General features: G+C 36.7%; 1 protein-coding gene across 1 annotated transcript in view; it reads left to right on the plus strand.

Moving 5' to 3' along the window:
- Positions 1-1,911: 1,911 nt before the first annotated feature.
- The window catches only part of NUP35 (nucleoporin 35), a 37,854-nt gene continuing 26,229 nt past the window's right edge, over positions 1,912-13,536 (plus strand). Inside the window, exons 1-4 of the mRNA XM_081241607.1 lie at positions 1,912-1,999; positions 5,090-5,260; positions 7,246-7,373; positions 10,132-10,192. Coding sequence (XP_081097733.1) covers positions 1,960-1,999; positions 5,090-5,260; positions 7,246-7,373; positions 10,132-10,192 — 400 coding nt within the window. The 5' untranslated portion in view covers positions 1,912-1,959. The remainder of the gene's footprint in view (positions 2,000-5,089; positions 5,261-7,245; positions 7,374-10,131; positions 10,193-13,536) is intronic.

The raw sequence follows: 13,536 nt of genomic DNA on the forward strand, positions 1-13,536 counted from the left end.
TTTGATTTCTGGGAACTTGTCATTTAATGCTGGAATTATTATTGCCTCACAGAAATTTCAAAATTCTTGGCTGGATTTGGGATTTCAGGAAATCCCAGAGGGAATAGGGAGGATGGGTGGGTATTTTGAGGATAATGAGTTTGGTATGGATCAGAGAGCGTCTCAGAGTATATACATGTAGCACATCACTTTTATAAAATTAGTGAGCAAAACAAAACAACATATTTTTTCCTTTCATTTATTCTTGTTTGTTTTTTAATTTTTATTCTATATTGGAGTATAGTTGATTAACAATGTTGTGTTAGTTTCAGGTGTACAGCAAAGTGATTCAGTTATACATATACATGTATAACTTCTTTTTCAAATTCTTTTCCCATTTAGGTTATTACAGAGTACTGAGCAGAGTTCCCTGTGCTATACAGTAGGTCCTTGTTGGTTATCTATTTTGTTTTGTTTTATTTTATTTTTGGCCGCCCCACACAGACTGTGGGATCTTAATTGCCCGACCAGGGATTGAACCCTGTGCCCTCTGCGGTGAAAGCACAGAGTCCTAACCACTGGACCGCTCGGGAATTCCCTATCTATTTTATTTTATTTTTTATTTTTTTGACTTAAACATCCAGCTTATTTATTTATTTATTTATTTATTTAGATGTTGGGGGTAGGAGTTTATTAATTAATCAATTTATTTTTGCTGTGTTGGGTCTTCGTTTCTGTGCGAGGGCTTTCTCTAGTTGTGGCAAGCGAGGGCCACTCTTCATCGCGGTGCGCGGGCCTCTCACTATTGCGGCCTCTCGTTGTGGAGCACAGGCTCCAGACGTGCAGGCTCAGTACTTGTGGCTCACGGGCCTACCCGCTCCGCGCATGTGGGATCCTCCCAGACCAGGGCTCGAACCCGCATCCCCTGCATTAGCAGGCAGACTCTCAACCACTGCGCCACCAGGGAAGCCCCTCCCTATCTATTTTAAATATAGCAGTGTGTACATGTCAATCCCAAATTCCCAGTCTATCCCTCCACCCCCACCCTTTCCCCCCGGTTACCATAAATTTGTTCTCTAAGCCTGTTTCTTTTAAATAAGTTCATTTTTATCATTTTTTTTGATTCCTCATATATGCGGTATCATATGATACTTGTCTTTCTCTGATTTACTTCGCTTATTATGGTAATCTTCAGGTCCATCCATGTTGCTGCAAATTGTGAAATAACATTTTCACACACACATATATAGAATATGTGTGTGATATTTGAATACGCTCTAAAGAAAGGTAGCAAAGTAGGGGGAGGAGGACAGCAGGGACGGCATAGGGAGGAACACACAGGATTCTGCAGTGTGGTGAGTTCACGGGTGTTTATTATTAGCCTTCATTATTTAATACCTTTTGCATGTATTAATATATAATAAAACAGCAAGTATGAGTTACGCTTTAATGTAAAATTGTGCCTATATAACACAAACTTTTAAAAAATGGCCTAGAGATGGTAGAAAATATGTTTTGAGAATTGAGTTTCACGCAACCAAGGCCGGAAATCTACATTGGAAAGCGGCACCATCTGTTTCTTCAGGCCAACTTTTCCAGGTGGTACTTGGAAAAACTGACGGATGACAGAGCACTGGGTAAACTCACACTATTATGAAATCGTGAGTAAAATAACTTGTGCTTCTATAAAACTCAAGCACCAAAAAATCAGGAGGCTCACAAGGTGAGCAGAAGAATTCCCAGAACCGCAGTTTCCACATTGTTTCATCACCCTACCAGTAAAAACCCTCTCGGAGATGTTGCCTCTTCGAAAAGACTGTTTTCCTATTCCAAAATGGCGGCTCCGGCGCCAGAACTTAGGTATAGCGCATGTCCGGAAGTTACGCAACCCCATAAGGTAGCGCGCCCCTATCCGTGGGGAGAATTTCCGCCATTTTTGAAAATCGGGGAGGTGCAGGGCCGAGTGTCGCCGCTGCTGCGATGGCAGCGTTTGCTGTGGAACCCCAGGTTCCCACGTTAGGTGAGTAAAAAACTGCTTTTCCTCCCTAGCACTGCAGTGCACACTGTAATCTTGGAAGCGGGCAAGCCTGAAACGCAGTAGTCATAGGGCTCTCGTCTGCTAATTTCAGCCGCAGAGGGGCAGCCTCTGGCTCGCACCCAACTTCTTAGTCCGCCCTCTACTCGAGGAGTCTATACCCAGCCGCTACCAAGGCGGCTCCGGGAAAATTCGGGCCCCGAGGAGGGCGAAGAAACGGCGGTCTTGTGGTGACTAAGCTGTTTTGTGCCCCCATACGCCGGAGCCAGACCTATCCATACCTGGGACTCCGCCAGCGCGGGAGACGTGATGCTAGGTTCCGGGATCCGGGGAAGCGTTGGTGGGAAGGAACTCACCTGTGAACACCTGGCTGGGCAGTGCCCTGGAGTGTGGTTACCTTTCACCTCTGTTTGGTCACCTAGGCTTCTAGTTCCTGTTTGATTCCTTCCTTCTCCCGGGCTTTACAGAAGAAATCTGTTTTTAAGGGAAGCTTGAATCGTGCGACATTTAATTAACCAGGTGATGCAGCCATTGAGATATTAGCCTTAATAGGAAGCCAGGAGTTCGCTCGATTCCCCCCGCCTTTATCTTGGGAAAATGACTAAGTGTTGTAGGAGGTCTTTTCCTCTAATCGGTCACGTCATGATTTTTTAAAAAAAAAATTCATTACCATTATTTAATGGGGGGGGCATTGCTGAGATGTGTTGTCTTCAGAAAATCTTGCCAAGTTAGCAGGATGTCGATTTTTGTGTGTGTGTGTCTGCTGAGTTTTGGGATTTGTGAGAACCGTTGAATATCTTAGAACAGAAAATAAATCGTCTACTGTCATAGAGGTGTATTTGAAAGTTCGCTTACAACTTTATGAGTTTGAAAGGAGAGCAAGCAGGATATGTATCTGTAGAATGAGTTTTATTAGAGTTGAAGGATATATAATGCTTGCCATGTTTTGTGCAAAATAAGTTTGAGAATAGAGTAACTTGTTTTAGCATTAGTTATAAAAAAACTAAATGCATAATATCAACAGATACTCAGCTACATTTAAAGTTGGTCTAAGTATTATGTCTTGTATTATTTTAGAGGTCAAAAAACTTTTCATTTCCAGTTAAAAAGTTTTCTACTCAACAAAAACATTTTGGAGTGTATGTTTTTTTGGGTTACAAATATGAATAAGCCTCTGGTCAGAAATCTGACATTAGTTGTATTAATTGTTCAAGTCCACATATTGCAGATATTCCAGACGAGGAATAAACATTTTCCCAGCACCTAATGGTACAGTAAAACTAATGGTTACTTCAACAAACAATGCTAGCTGAGTAAGACACCGTACTTAACATGTTAGGAGTACAGGACTGAAGTGGAATTTAAGACTTGCCAGATCCATTGGTATAGCTCTCTAAGTGAAAGCGTTGGGTGGTAAGTGACAGTTGAGTTAAGAGCCCTTTGTGCCCTCCTCACTCTGCTGCTTTCTACTGTATCACAATATACATTCGGATGTGTCAGAAATTTTCTTGACTTTATTATTACTATACTTGCCTTATATGTATTTTTTTTTCTTTTGGGGCTGGGAGAGTGAAGGTAGTTGGTGGTACCTAAAGCTTTGTAATACATTTATTACTATGGGTTTATAAATATATGGTCATAATATGCTTTTGTTTAGACTTTTGGTTTGATTTTAGTGGTATGTTCTTTGGAAATATGTAATAGTACTGTGGTAACATCATAACTAGAACTTCGAAGTAATTACAATGTAATATAGCTCTTCACGCCTTATTTCAGTATTTGCTTTATTCTTTTCCTGAATTTCTTTTCCTTTTTCCTTTTTTATGTGTTTGCATTGTTAATATCTAGGTCTACTATGATTAGAAATAAGAGGAAGAGTAAATAATTGACAGCATTTGGATAGCAAGAAACACATTTTTGAGGCTGTTTAGAAGTTAAGCAATAGTTAATAAAGGTAATATAAATAACATACCAAATGTTTGACCTTTCTGAGTACCATGAATCACATTCAGGCTTGTCATATAGTTGAAAAATTAAATTTTCATAAGCAGAAATTGCAAATTCTACATGTACACATCAGTCCCTCAGGTTTGGCTATTGTAAGATACTATTAGAATAATAATAAATAATATTTGGTGAATACTTACTGTATATTAGGCACTTGAGATAAGTGCTTTACTTGCTGTAAGTCTAATCAAAGCTCTGTGGGTGGGTACTACAGTTATGTCCATTTTGCTGAGACTGGAACCGAGGTCTCTTGACTCCAGAGCCCGTGTTTTCCTTACTGGGCTATTTTGTTCTGAAATTAGAGGAAGTTATAGCTTCCTTATTTTCATAGTTGGAATAATAATAATACTTACCCTATAAATTGTGAAAAAAAATTTTGAATTGATGATTGTGAAGTATCAGTTCTTAAGTTGGTTTTATGTTGGGGAGACTTTTATTGGTTTTCCTAACTTTAAAATGAATGGTTTTAAAAATGACCCAAAACATAACCTTTCCAAATCTTTTCAATATCATTCTTAATTGGTATGCTAATCATCACATTATTTCATATGTGCTTTAATGTGTGCGTGATTACACTTTTATTACAAAAATGACTGACAGTTGTATATGGGGAAAGAAAAACGGGACATACAGCACGCTAAACCTATTGTGTTTGATTTGCTTAGACTTTGTGTAGCTAGTGCACCTTGTTCTTGTTTTCGGTTGTTACATAGTAGAAGCCGATCCAGAAATGGAAAGAAGTTATTCTTTATGTATTAGGGTTTTCTTTTTTTTAGATAATAAGCTAAAATTTTAAAATTTAAAAGTAGGTGTTGATTCTTAAATCTGTGAAGTAATGTAAACAAAAACAGCTGTCAAATATTATTTGGTTAATACAAAACGTTTCACATTTTTCTAGAAATAATTTTTATTGGTTTTTAAAATAATAAAAGTAACTATGGTTCTGTAATACTTAACAGTTTTGATTAAATTCTCAAAATTGTTTATGCTGCATTCTTGCATCTTTTTGTTAGATATTGTTACATTAAAGTCCTTTCTTTGTATTTTTTTATTTTCTGATTCATTTAGGATCTGAACCAATGATGCTGGGTTCACCCACGTCTCCAAAGCCAGGGGTTAATGCCCAGTTCCTACCTGGATTTTTAATGGGGGATTTGCCAGCTCCAGTGACTCCACAACCTCGATCAATTAGTGGCCCTTCAGTAGGAGTAATGGAAATGAGATCACCTTTACTTGCAGGTAGGTAAATTGCTTAAAATAGTTTTATAGTACTATCAATACATGTACAAGAATTTTTAAAAGGGTAGTGGTGCAGCGTTCACCCTCAAACCACATTTATTTAAAAAAATTAAGCAGTGTCTCTATTTTTTATTTTAAGATTATTGGAATAGAGGTGTAAGCAATATGTTACTATAATTCCAAGAACCACTCAATAAAAATATGTATACTACATTTTATTCAATCTAAGATGCCATTGATTGTAAAACTCACCATTATTATTTATTTATTTTTTTGGTGGTACGCGGGCCTCTCACTGTTGTGGCCTCTCCTGTTGCGGAGCACAGGCTCCGGACGCGCAGGCTCAGCGGCCATGGCTCATGGGCCCAGCTGCTCCGCGGCATGTGGGATCTTCCCGGACTGGGGCAAGAACCCGTGTCCCCTGCATCAGCAGGCGGTCTCTCAAACACTGCGCCACCAGGGAAGCCCAAACTCACCATTATTTTAAGTACCACTAAGAAAGAAAAACACTAAATATGATACAACACCATTTGCCAATTTTTGTAAATTATCCCTGTTTCAGAGATGTTAAAGTGTGTGTGGGTGGGGGGAGGGGAATATGGTCGTTTAACTTCAGCTGAATTCAACTTAAATAATTCATCTTAAATATAATAATAGCAAATAGTCAAAAGAAGTGTAATTTGAAAATCTGTAGATATGAATTCTACTTCTAGTCATAGTGAATTAAGAGTCTCACTTATAGTGTGTTTAGTGAAAGGACTTACTCCACAAACTAGATTTGCAGTTGCAGCACAAAATGTTATGTAAATAAAACATATCTTTTACAGGACTCTTTTAGCAAACAAATATTGGAAAAGCTAACTTGGAAGTTTTGACTGTGAGTAGTGAGAGCTACAAAAATGGTTGAATTCCAAATGTGAGCTAATATCCTTTTAATAGATGTTTAAATGAACATTCTTCTTACTTTAATTGTCCTTAAGGTATTATTTTGGTTAAAGTGGTTTATTATCACTTTTTTTTTTTTAGGATTGATCAGGGAGAATTATAAATTATATTTGAAGTGATTCACTTAAGAATGTTATTCTGGACAGATTTTTGTTTTTTACATATTTCAAGTGTATTATTTTATTACCGTAGCTACCATATATTGAATGTTTATGAGTCAGGCAGTATGCTAAGCATTTTATATGTTATTTTCATTCTTTTATCAGTCTTAAAGGGTAGTTAGTAGTATCCTCCAAAAGAGGAAACTGAGGCTAAATGCAGTACAGAACTTGCTGAAGCTCACTGGCTAGTGACAGCAGGAGGTTAAAGCCCAGGTCAGTCTTCTTCTATAGCCTGTGCTGTAATCTAAATACCTTATGCTGTACTGTCTAGGCTCAGACATTAGTCTTGCAGAGGGCCTGGACTGCTTCGCTACTTGGCATTGTTGATTCTCTGACTTAACAAAGATCCCTTTGTATCCCCCAAAGTTGGTCCTTTTCCTGTATGTTTATTATGTACTTAAATATATTTCTACTGTGAGAAACATGAATAGGAATTTGACAGTCAAATTCCACATTAGAAGATCATATTCAAGTATATACAAACTGGAGCTATTCAAGTGAGAAATAGGATCAAATTTTGTATTGAAATGTTAAGCATCTTGTAGAGAAAACAAAGTTGCATGTGTTTACTAAAAGCTAAAATCTCTGTTTACTTATTCTGGAACCTTTTATTCAAAGTGCAGTCTATGGATCACCAACATTGGCGTCACTGGGAGCTTGTTAGAATTCATAGTCTCAGACTCCATCTCACATGATCTGAGACATAACCTGAATTTTAACAAGATGCCCAGGTGATTCTTCTGTGTATTAAGATTTGAGAAGTGCTGGGAAACAGGAATTTAAGTCATTATTTTAAAAATATTAATTTAAAAGATCTTACCAGAAAGTTGGAGGATTTCTTTATTTTCTCACCTGTTTATATTTTTTGTACATTGTTAGGTGGGTCACCACCACAGCCAGTTGTACCAGCTCATAAAGATAAAAGTGGAGCTCCACCAGTTAGAAGTATATATGATGACATTTCCAGCCCAGGACTTGGATCAACACCTTTAACTTCAAGAAGACAGGTGATACACATATCCTCATTCAGGACCATACATATCCTTATTTCATGTTTTTATGTGGTTATACAGGGAGGGTCAGTAATTTGAAGTGTTTGCCTGAGGTCTGTTTTAGTGTAACTCTATTGCACAGAATAAGCATTAGGGACAGTTATCCTAGAGTCTAATTAAATTGTGTTTATCATGAAATGTACTTAAAAATGTAATAGAACTTAGATAATTTTCTCGTATAGATAATTCTGTGGTTTTTAAAGGTGTGCCTATTCACCTGTCCATGCCCCCAACATCCTTAATAAACATGTAGAAATGGGGCTTCCCTGGTGGCGCAGTGGTTGAGATTCCGCCTGCCGATGCAGGGGACATGGGTTCTTGCCCCGGTCTGGGAAGATCCCACATGCCGCGGAGCGGCTAGGCCCGTGAGCCATGGCCGCTGAGCCTGCGCGTCCGGAGCCTGTGCTCCGCAACAGGAGAGGCCACAACAGTGAGAGGCCTGCATGCTGCCAAAAAAACACAAAAAACCAAAAAACAAACCAAAAAAAAACCATATAGAAATGATTACCATTTAAATTGTTCATTGTTTAAAAAGTTCAATATTTATACATAATTTTGTGAAAGAACAAGTGAAGATTCAGGGTTTATCAGATCTAAGGCACCTTGTAATGATTTGAGGTCTTTATTTTAGGGATGGTTTTATTAATATAAGACCAATATCCTTTTAGAGCTGTGTTCACTGTTTACTTATTTTACTGAAAACACTTCCTCCTGCATGTTTATGAGCTGATGGTTTAGTGTATTCCTGGTGTTGATGTTCTGATGGTGATGTTAAATTTCGGTTGGTGTAGATGTAGGTGTTCTGATGGTGTTATTTTCAGTCAGATTATACAAGGTAGAGATTCTCTGTTTTAATGGTACTGATAGCACAAAAAAGTATGTAATACTTATGAAGTACCTACAGTGCACATGGCCTGATCTTATAACTTCTCATGTATTGTTTCATTTAATCCTCACAATGAATCTGTGAGGTAGCTCTTATGAGCTTTATTTTATCATTGAGGAAACTAGGACACCGAAAGCCTAAGTAATTTGTCAAGGGTAAGGCAGCTAGTCCAGCAGAGCCAGATTTTAAACCTAGCAATCTTGAATCTAGAGCCAGTGTTTACAAGAGCAATATTCTGCTAATACATACTGCTGTGATTACTCTTGATTGTCAGTTGAAAGGTAGTGTGGATATTTCTTTTAAGTAGGAAGTTTAGTAGCTTTTATAGTCAAAAGTTTTCTCTCCTATTACTATTATGCCTAGAAGGATATGTAAACAAAGTGTATCAGCTAAACTGGTAAGTTCTTTGTATAACAACATTTCTGCTGTTTGATTTGGAGAAATATTTTATGGCCTTTCCCTAAATCAAATATAGAATATTTGTTGGCAAGTTTAAGAAAAGTAGAAATATCTTTCAGTAAATTTTGATTATAGGCTTGATATGCATGGCATACTAGGCCTGTTTGTCAAGCAAGGCAAAATTAATTCATTGTGTTAAACAGATTACTTTCTTTTTCCAACACTTCTACACGTGCCCTCCTGTCGAGTGTAGTAGCTACTAGCCAAGTGTGGCTGTTGACACTTGAAATGTGGCTAGTCCTATACTGAATTGAGATATACATGCATACTATAAAATTAACAACTGCTTGTGTGGCTTGTGTTATATGTGTACAGTGATGTTATAAACTTAAATATGTCCAGAATATTCTGGTCTGGAGTATTTTTCTAAAGGTTGATAGATAAATCTGCTGTTTAGTTTGATATGAGGATCTCTGGCTTGTAAGTTTATGCCAGTTTTCATTACTTCTCTCAATATATGAAAAGATAGGTAGTTCATAGTTATTGCTATGTTCAAAATGTTTAAAAATCTTGTGGGTCATAATTTGTAGAGAAAGTTTTTGATTTGAAAGTTGGTAAGAATATTATTAAAGTCCAAATTAGTTTTGCCGCCAGACACTTCGGTCAACCTCTCTCTAATCAGGAAAGAAGTTATCGTTAAGAATTGAACAATGCATTTTGTATCCCACCTAACAATCTCTCAGCATTTGGTCTGGTTACTGGATAATAGCCAGACTTTAGATTTTCTTAGTTTAGTCAGAATCTGTTAAAAAATTTTTTTCTCTATATGGTTACTTCTAGAGAAAGAGTCTGTTTCTCATTCTGGATTAGATATTTCTGTTTTTGTTTATAGAAGGACTTTTAACTACTTTAATCTCTAATTTTCTCACATTTAAAGGAATTAGTCTTTGTTACTTCCTACTAGTAAAGGCAGAGATATGCTGTCTTTTACTGTGTAGACTGATTTGAATCTATAGTATTTCATGGTTTGTAAATGTCAATTTAGAAATATAGTTTTGCCATCTTTCTATTTTTCAATGTGAACTTGATGATTTGAGGAATCACCATTATCTCTGTCATTTCAAATACTGTATCTTAGGAACTAAAAACAAATAGCAGTGTTACTGTCTACTAAAAATAATGTCTTTTTACCTAATGCAAGTTTTCTTATATTAAACATATAATATGCTAATAAGTCTGGCATTTTAGATTAATACTGTTCAGCTTAAAAAAAGAAAACAACTTAGTACTCTTCAATTGTGAACTAATAGGCATTTCCAATACCTGGTAGACATTCAGTTGTCTGTTGAATGTAGTTTTTCAACACTTATTGTGTTATGGTTAGAACTTTGCATTTTTACTTTAACACTTTCTTCTGTTTTCACGTAGGCAAACATTTCAGTAATGCAGGGTCCTCTTGTCGGAGTTATGACAACTACTCCTGGAACAGGTAAGCAATGCCTTTTAACACCAATGACTATTCTTTACTCTTTGAATGAAGATAATATAAGACCTTTGTTGGTCATTGCCAAAATTTTGTCTTTTGTATTTCAAACTTGGAGACTTTCTCAAATGTCAATAACTTCCTTCAGCAAGGAAATATTTATTTGTATATTATTCTTTTCTGAACTTATAGATAAGATGTGATATTTTACTGAAAAATATTAAAAATTTTAAAAATTATGTATTTAATAGTGTCTCCTGAATTGTTAAAAACTGTAATTTTAAAAAAAGTAGTTGCAATTGAGAAGAAGAAGAATTCAGAGCCTGAATAATAAAGATGTTTTGAGAGATATTAGTGTGTAGCTATAAATCTAAATGTCATTGACTACAAACAGCCACTGATTATATCTCATTTTTCTTTAAGATTAATGGTTTTTTAATCACGGTTAGCATCATCATAAGCACAGCTCTTCTAACATATTTATATATTTATAATCTATCAAATGTTCATTCAGTAAATATTTGAGCACGTAACCAAGTATCAGGCCTTGGGAAACTGAACAAAATAGATAATCTTTGCCTTTATGGAGCTTACATTTATTTATAGAATTCACATTTATAAGTAAAATAGTTTGTTAGAAGGTAATGTCTTTTATGGAGGAAAATTAAACAGCAAAGGGAAGTAGGGAGTGAGGGCTTATATTAAGTAAGGTAGTGTATTAGTTTTCTTTTGCTGCCATAACATATTACCACAAATTTAAAAGTGGCTTAAACAGTTCAGTGTACTGTTTTACAGTTCTGGAGGTGAGAAATCTGAAATGGGTCTCAGTGGGCTAAAATCAGGGCATTGGTAGGCTATCTTAATTTATGGAGGCTCTAGGGAAGAATCTGTTTTCTGCCTTTTCCATCTTCTAGAGGCTGCCCACATTTGTTTGTGGTCCCCTTCCTCCATCTTTAAAGCCAGCAACATTGTATCTCTGACCATTCTTCTGCAGTCAAGTCTCCCTCTCTCTCTTTTAAGGACTCTTGTGAATACTTGGAGCCCTTCTGGATAATCCAGGATAATCTCCCTATTTTAAGGTCAGCTGATTAGCAATCTTAACATCTGCAACGTTAATTCTCCTTTGCCATGTAATGTAACACTCCCAGGTTCCAGGGATAGGGACATGGACATCTTGGGGTGAGGGGAAGCATTATTCTGCTTACTACAAATAGTTATAGGAAAAGTAACATTTGCTTAAAAACATTTAGGGCAAGTTTTCTAAACAGAGGAGATAGCAAGTACAAAGGTACTGAGGTGGGTTTGTGTCTGGGGTGTTCAAACAAGTATAAAGAAGTTACTGTGAAATGGAGTGAGTGAGGGGGCGAATAATAGGAGATGAGGTCAGAGAGGTAATGTGGGCTGATGCAACAAGGCTTTGTAGGTCATCATAACAGTCAGTCTTTACCCAGAAAAGGTGGAAAAAAATAGGATGAGGCTGGTCCTGTGATGTGAATAGACTTTGAAATAAGGAACAGAGTGAAAGCAAGGAGACCATACAGTTGGCTACTGCAGTAGTCCACGTGAGAGATGGTGGTGGCTTAGACATAAAGGAAGGCAGGAAAGAAGGAAAGGAGGAACAACAGCAAAAACAGACGGAACAAAAGAAACAATAGCAAGACAGTAGGTTTAAATGAACCAAATGGACAATTACATAAAACGAAATGTGCTAAACACTCCTGTTTAAAGGCAAGATGGTAACAAAAGTAATATCCAATGACAAGTTAGATCTTTTTATCCTCCAAATCTTGATTTCTTCAAGCAGTCTGAGTCATCATGGCAGTGTTCTTAAAGTCTAGATTTCTGCTACTGGTTTGTTAAGGCTATTTCTATTATGTTCCTCAAGTTTCTTCCAGCCTCCACCCACTGCCCTATTCGAAAGTCATTTCCACACTTTTAGGTATTTGTTACGGCAGCACCCCTTTTGGTACCAAAATCTGTATTAGTTTTAAATTGTTGCCATAGCAAATTACCACAAACTTAGTGGCTTAAAACAACACACATTTATTACATCATAGTTTCTAAAGGTCAGATGTCTGGGCACAGCTTGGTTCTTTGCTTTAGAGGTCAGGTGTTAGCAGGGCTCTGTTCTTTTCTGGAAGCTCTGTGAATGAATCTGCATCCAGGTCGTTGGCCAAATTCAGTTCCATGTCGTTGTAGGAATGAGGTCTCTGTTTCTTTGCTGGCTGTCACCTGTAGGTTGTTTTCAGCTTCTAGAGGCTGCCCTCATTCCTTGGCTTATGGTTCCCCTTCTGTCTTCAAAGACAGCAATGGCAGATCAAGTCCTTTTCTATGATTTGAATCTCTCTGATCTCTCTCTTCTGTTGTATCTCTGATTTGACTTTTCTGCCATCTGCTGCTGTTAAGAGCTCATTTGATTACTTTGGACTCACTGGAATAATCCAGGGTAATTCTTTAAGATCAGCTGATAAATAACCTAATTCTGTCTGTAAAGTCCCTTCACAGCAATACCTGGATTAGAGTTTGATTGAATTACCAATCAATCAAACCAGGGGACAGAAGATTTGGGGTGATGTCTTTAGATTTCTGTCTGCCACATACATATAATGGTGAAAAATCTAGGATGTCACCTCTGTCTCAGTTACATACTTGAGGTGAAATGTTCTAGGGGAATTAGTTCAGGTTTTAACAATCCTAATTTGATCAAATAGGCAGATGACAGTGCTTTGTTATGTGATAATGCTTTGCTACGTGACTATTTGTTATAATATTGACTATTCGGTTGAGTCAGTAAGTGATCCCAGAGACATTGAAGATGCAAAAGCACATAATGTTAAGTAATGTATTTTATGCTTTAAAGGATCTCTTAGTTGCCTGAAAAGCATGCATTGTAATATTCTGATTGCTGTCAAGTGGAAGAGTACAGGATTAAAGTTAATTAAACCTCCTTTTGTTAATTTATTTTTACTAATTCTGTAACTTCTATGAGGTTTTTGTAATTTTAGAAATCATATGTGAAAATATAAGAACTATGATAGGAAAAGATACCTGTCATAAATTGGCCACTGGGAGCCACTGCTGCTTCTTATTTGAGTTTAAGGAATTTATGTAAAGTCTTAATGGGGCATAAGTGAAAAAGAATACTTTCTTTTTTTTTAAGAATACTTTTGAAAAGATGTGATAGACATGAGTACTGTCATGCATGATCAATACCTAAAGAAGACGTGGAAAAAGGGAGTTGAGAAAATTGAGGTAGAAAATGAAGACTTTTCACTTAGAGCTATTTTTATTTTATTTTATTTTATTTTATTTTATTTATTTATTATTTATTCATTCATTCATTCATTCAT

This window comes from Mesoplodon bidens, assembly GCF_964165515.1.
Source record: "Mesoplodon bidens genome assembly, chromosome: 8".
NCBI lineage: Eukaryota > Metazoa > Chordata > Mammalia > Artiodactyla > Ziphiidae > Mesoplodon > Mesoplodon bidens.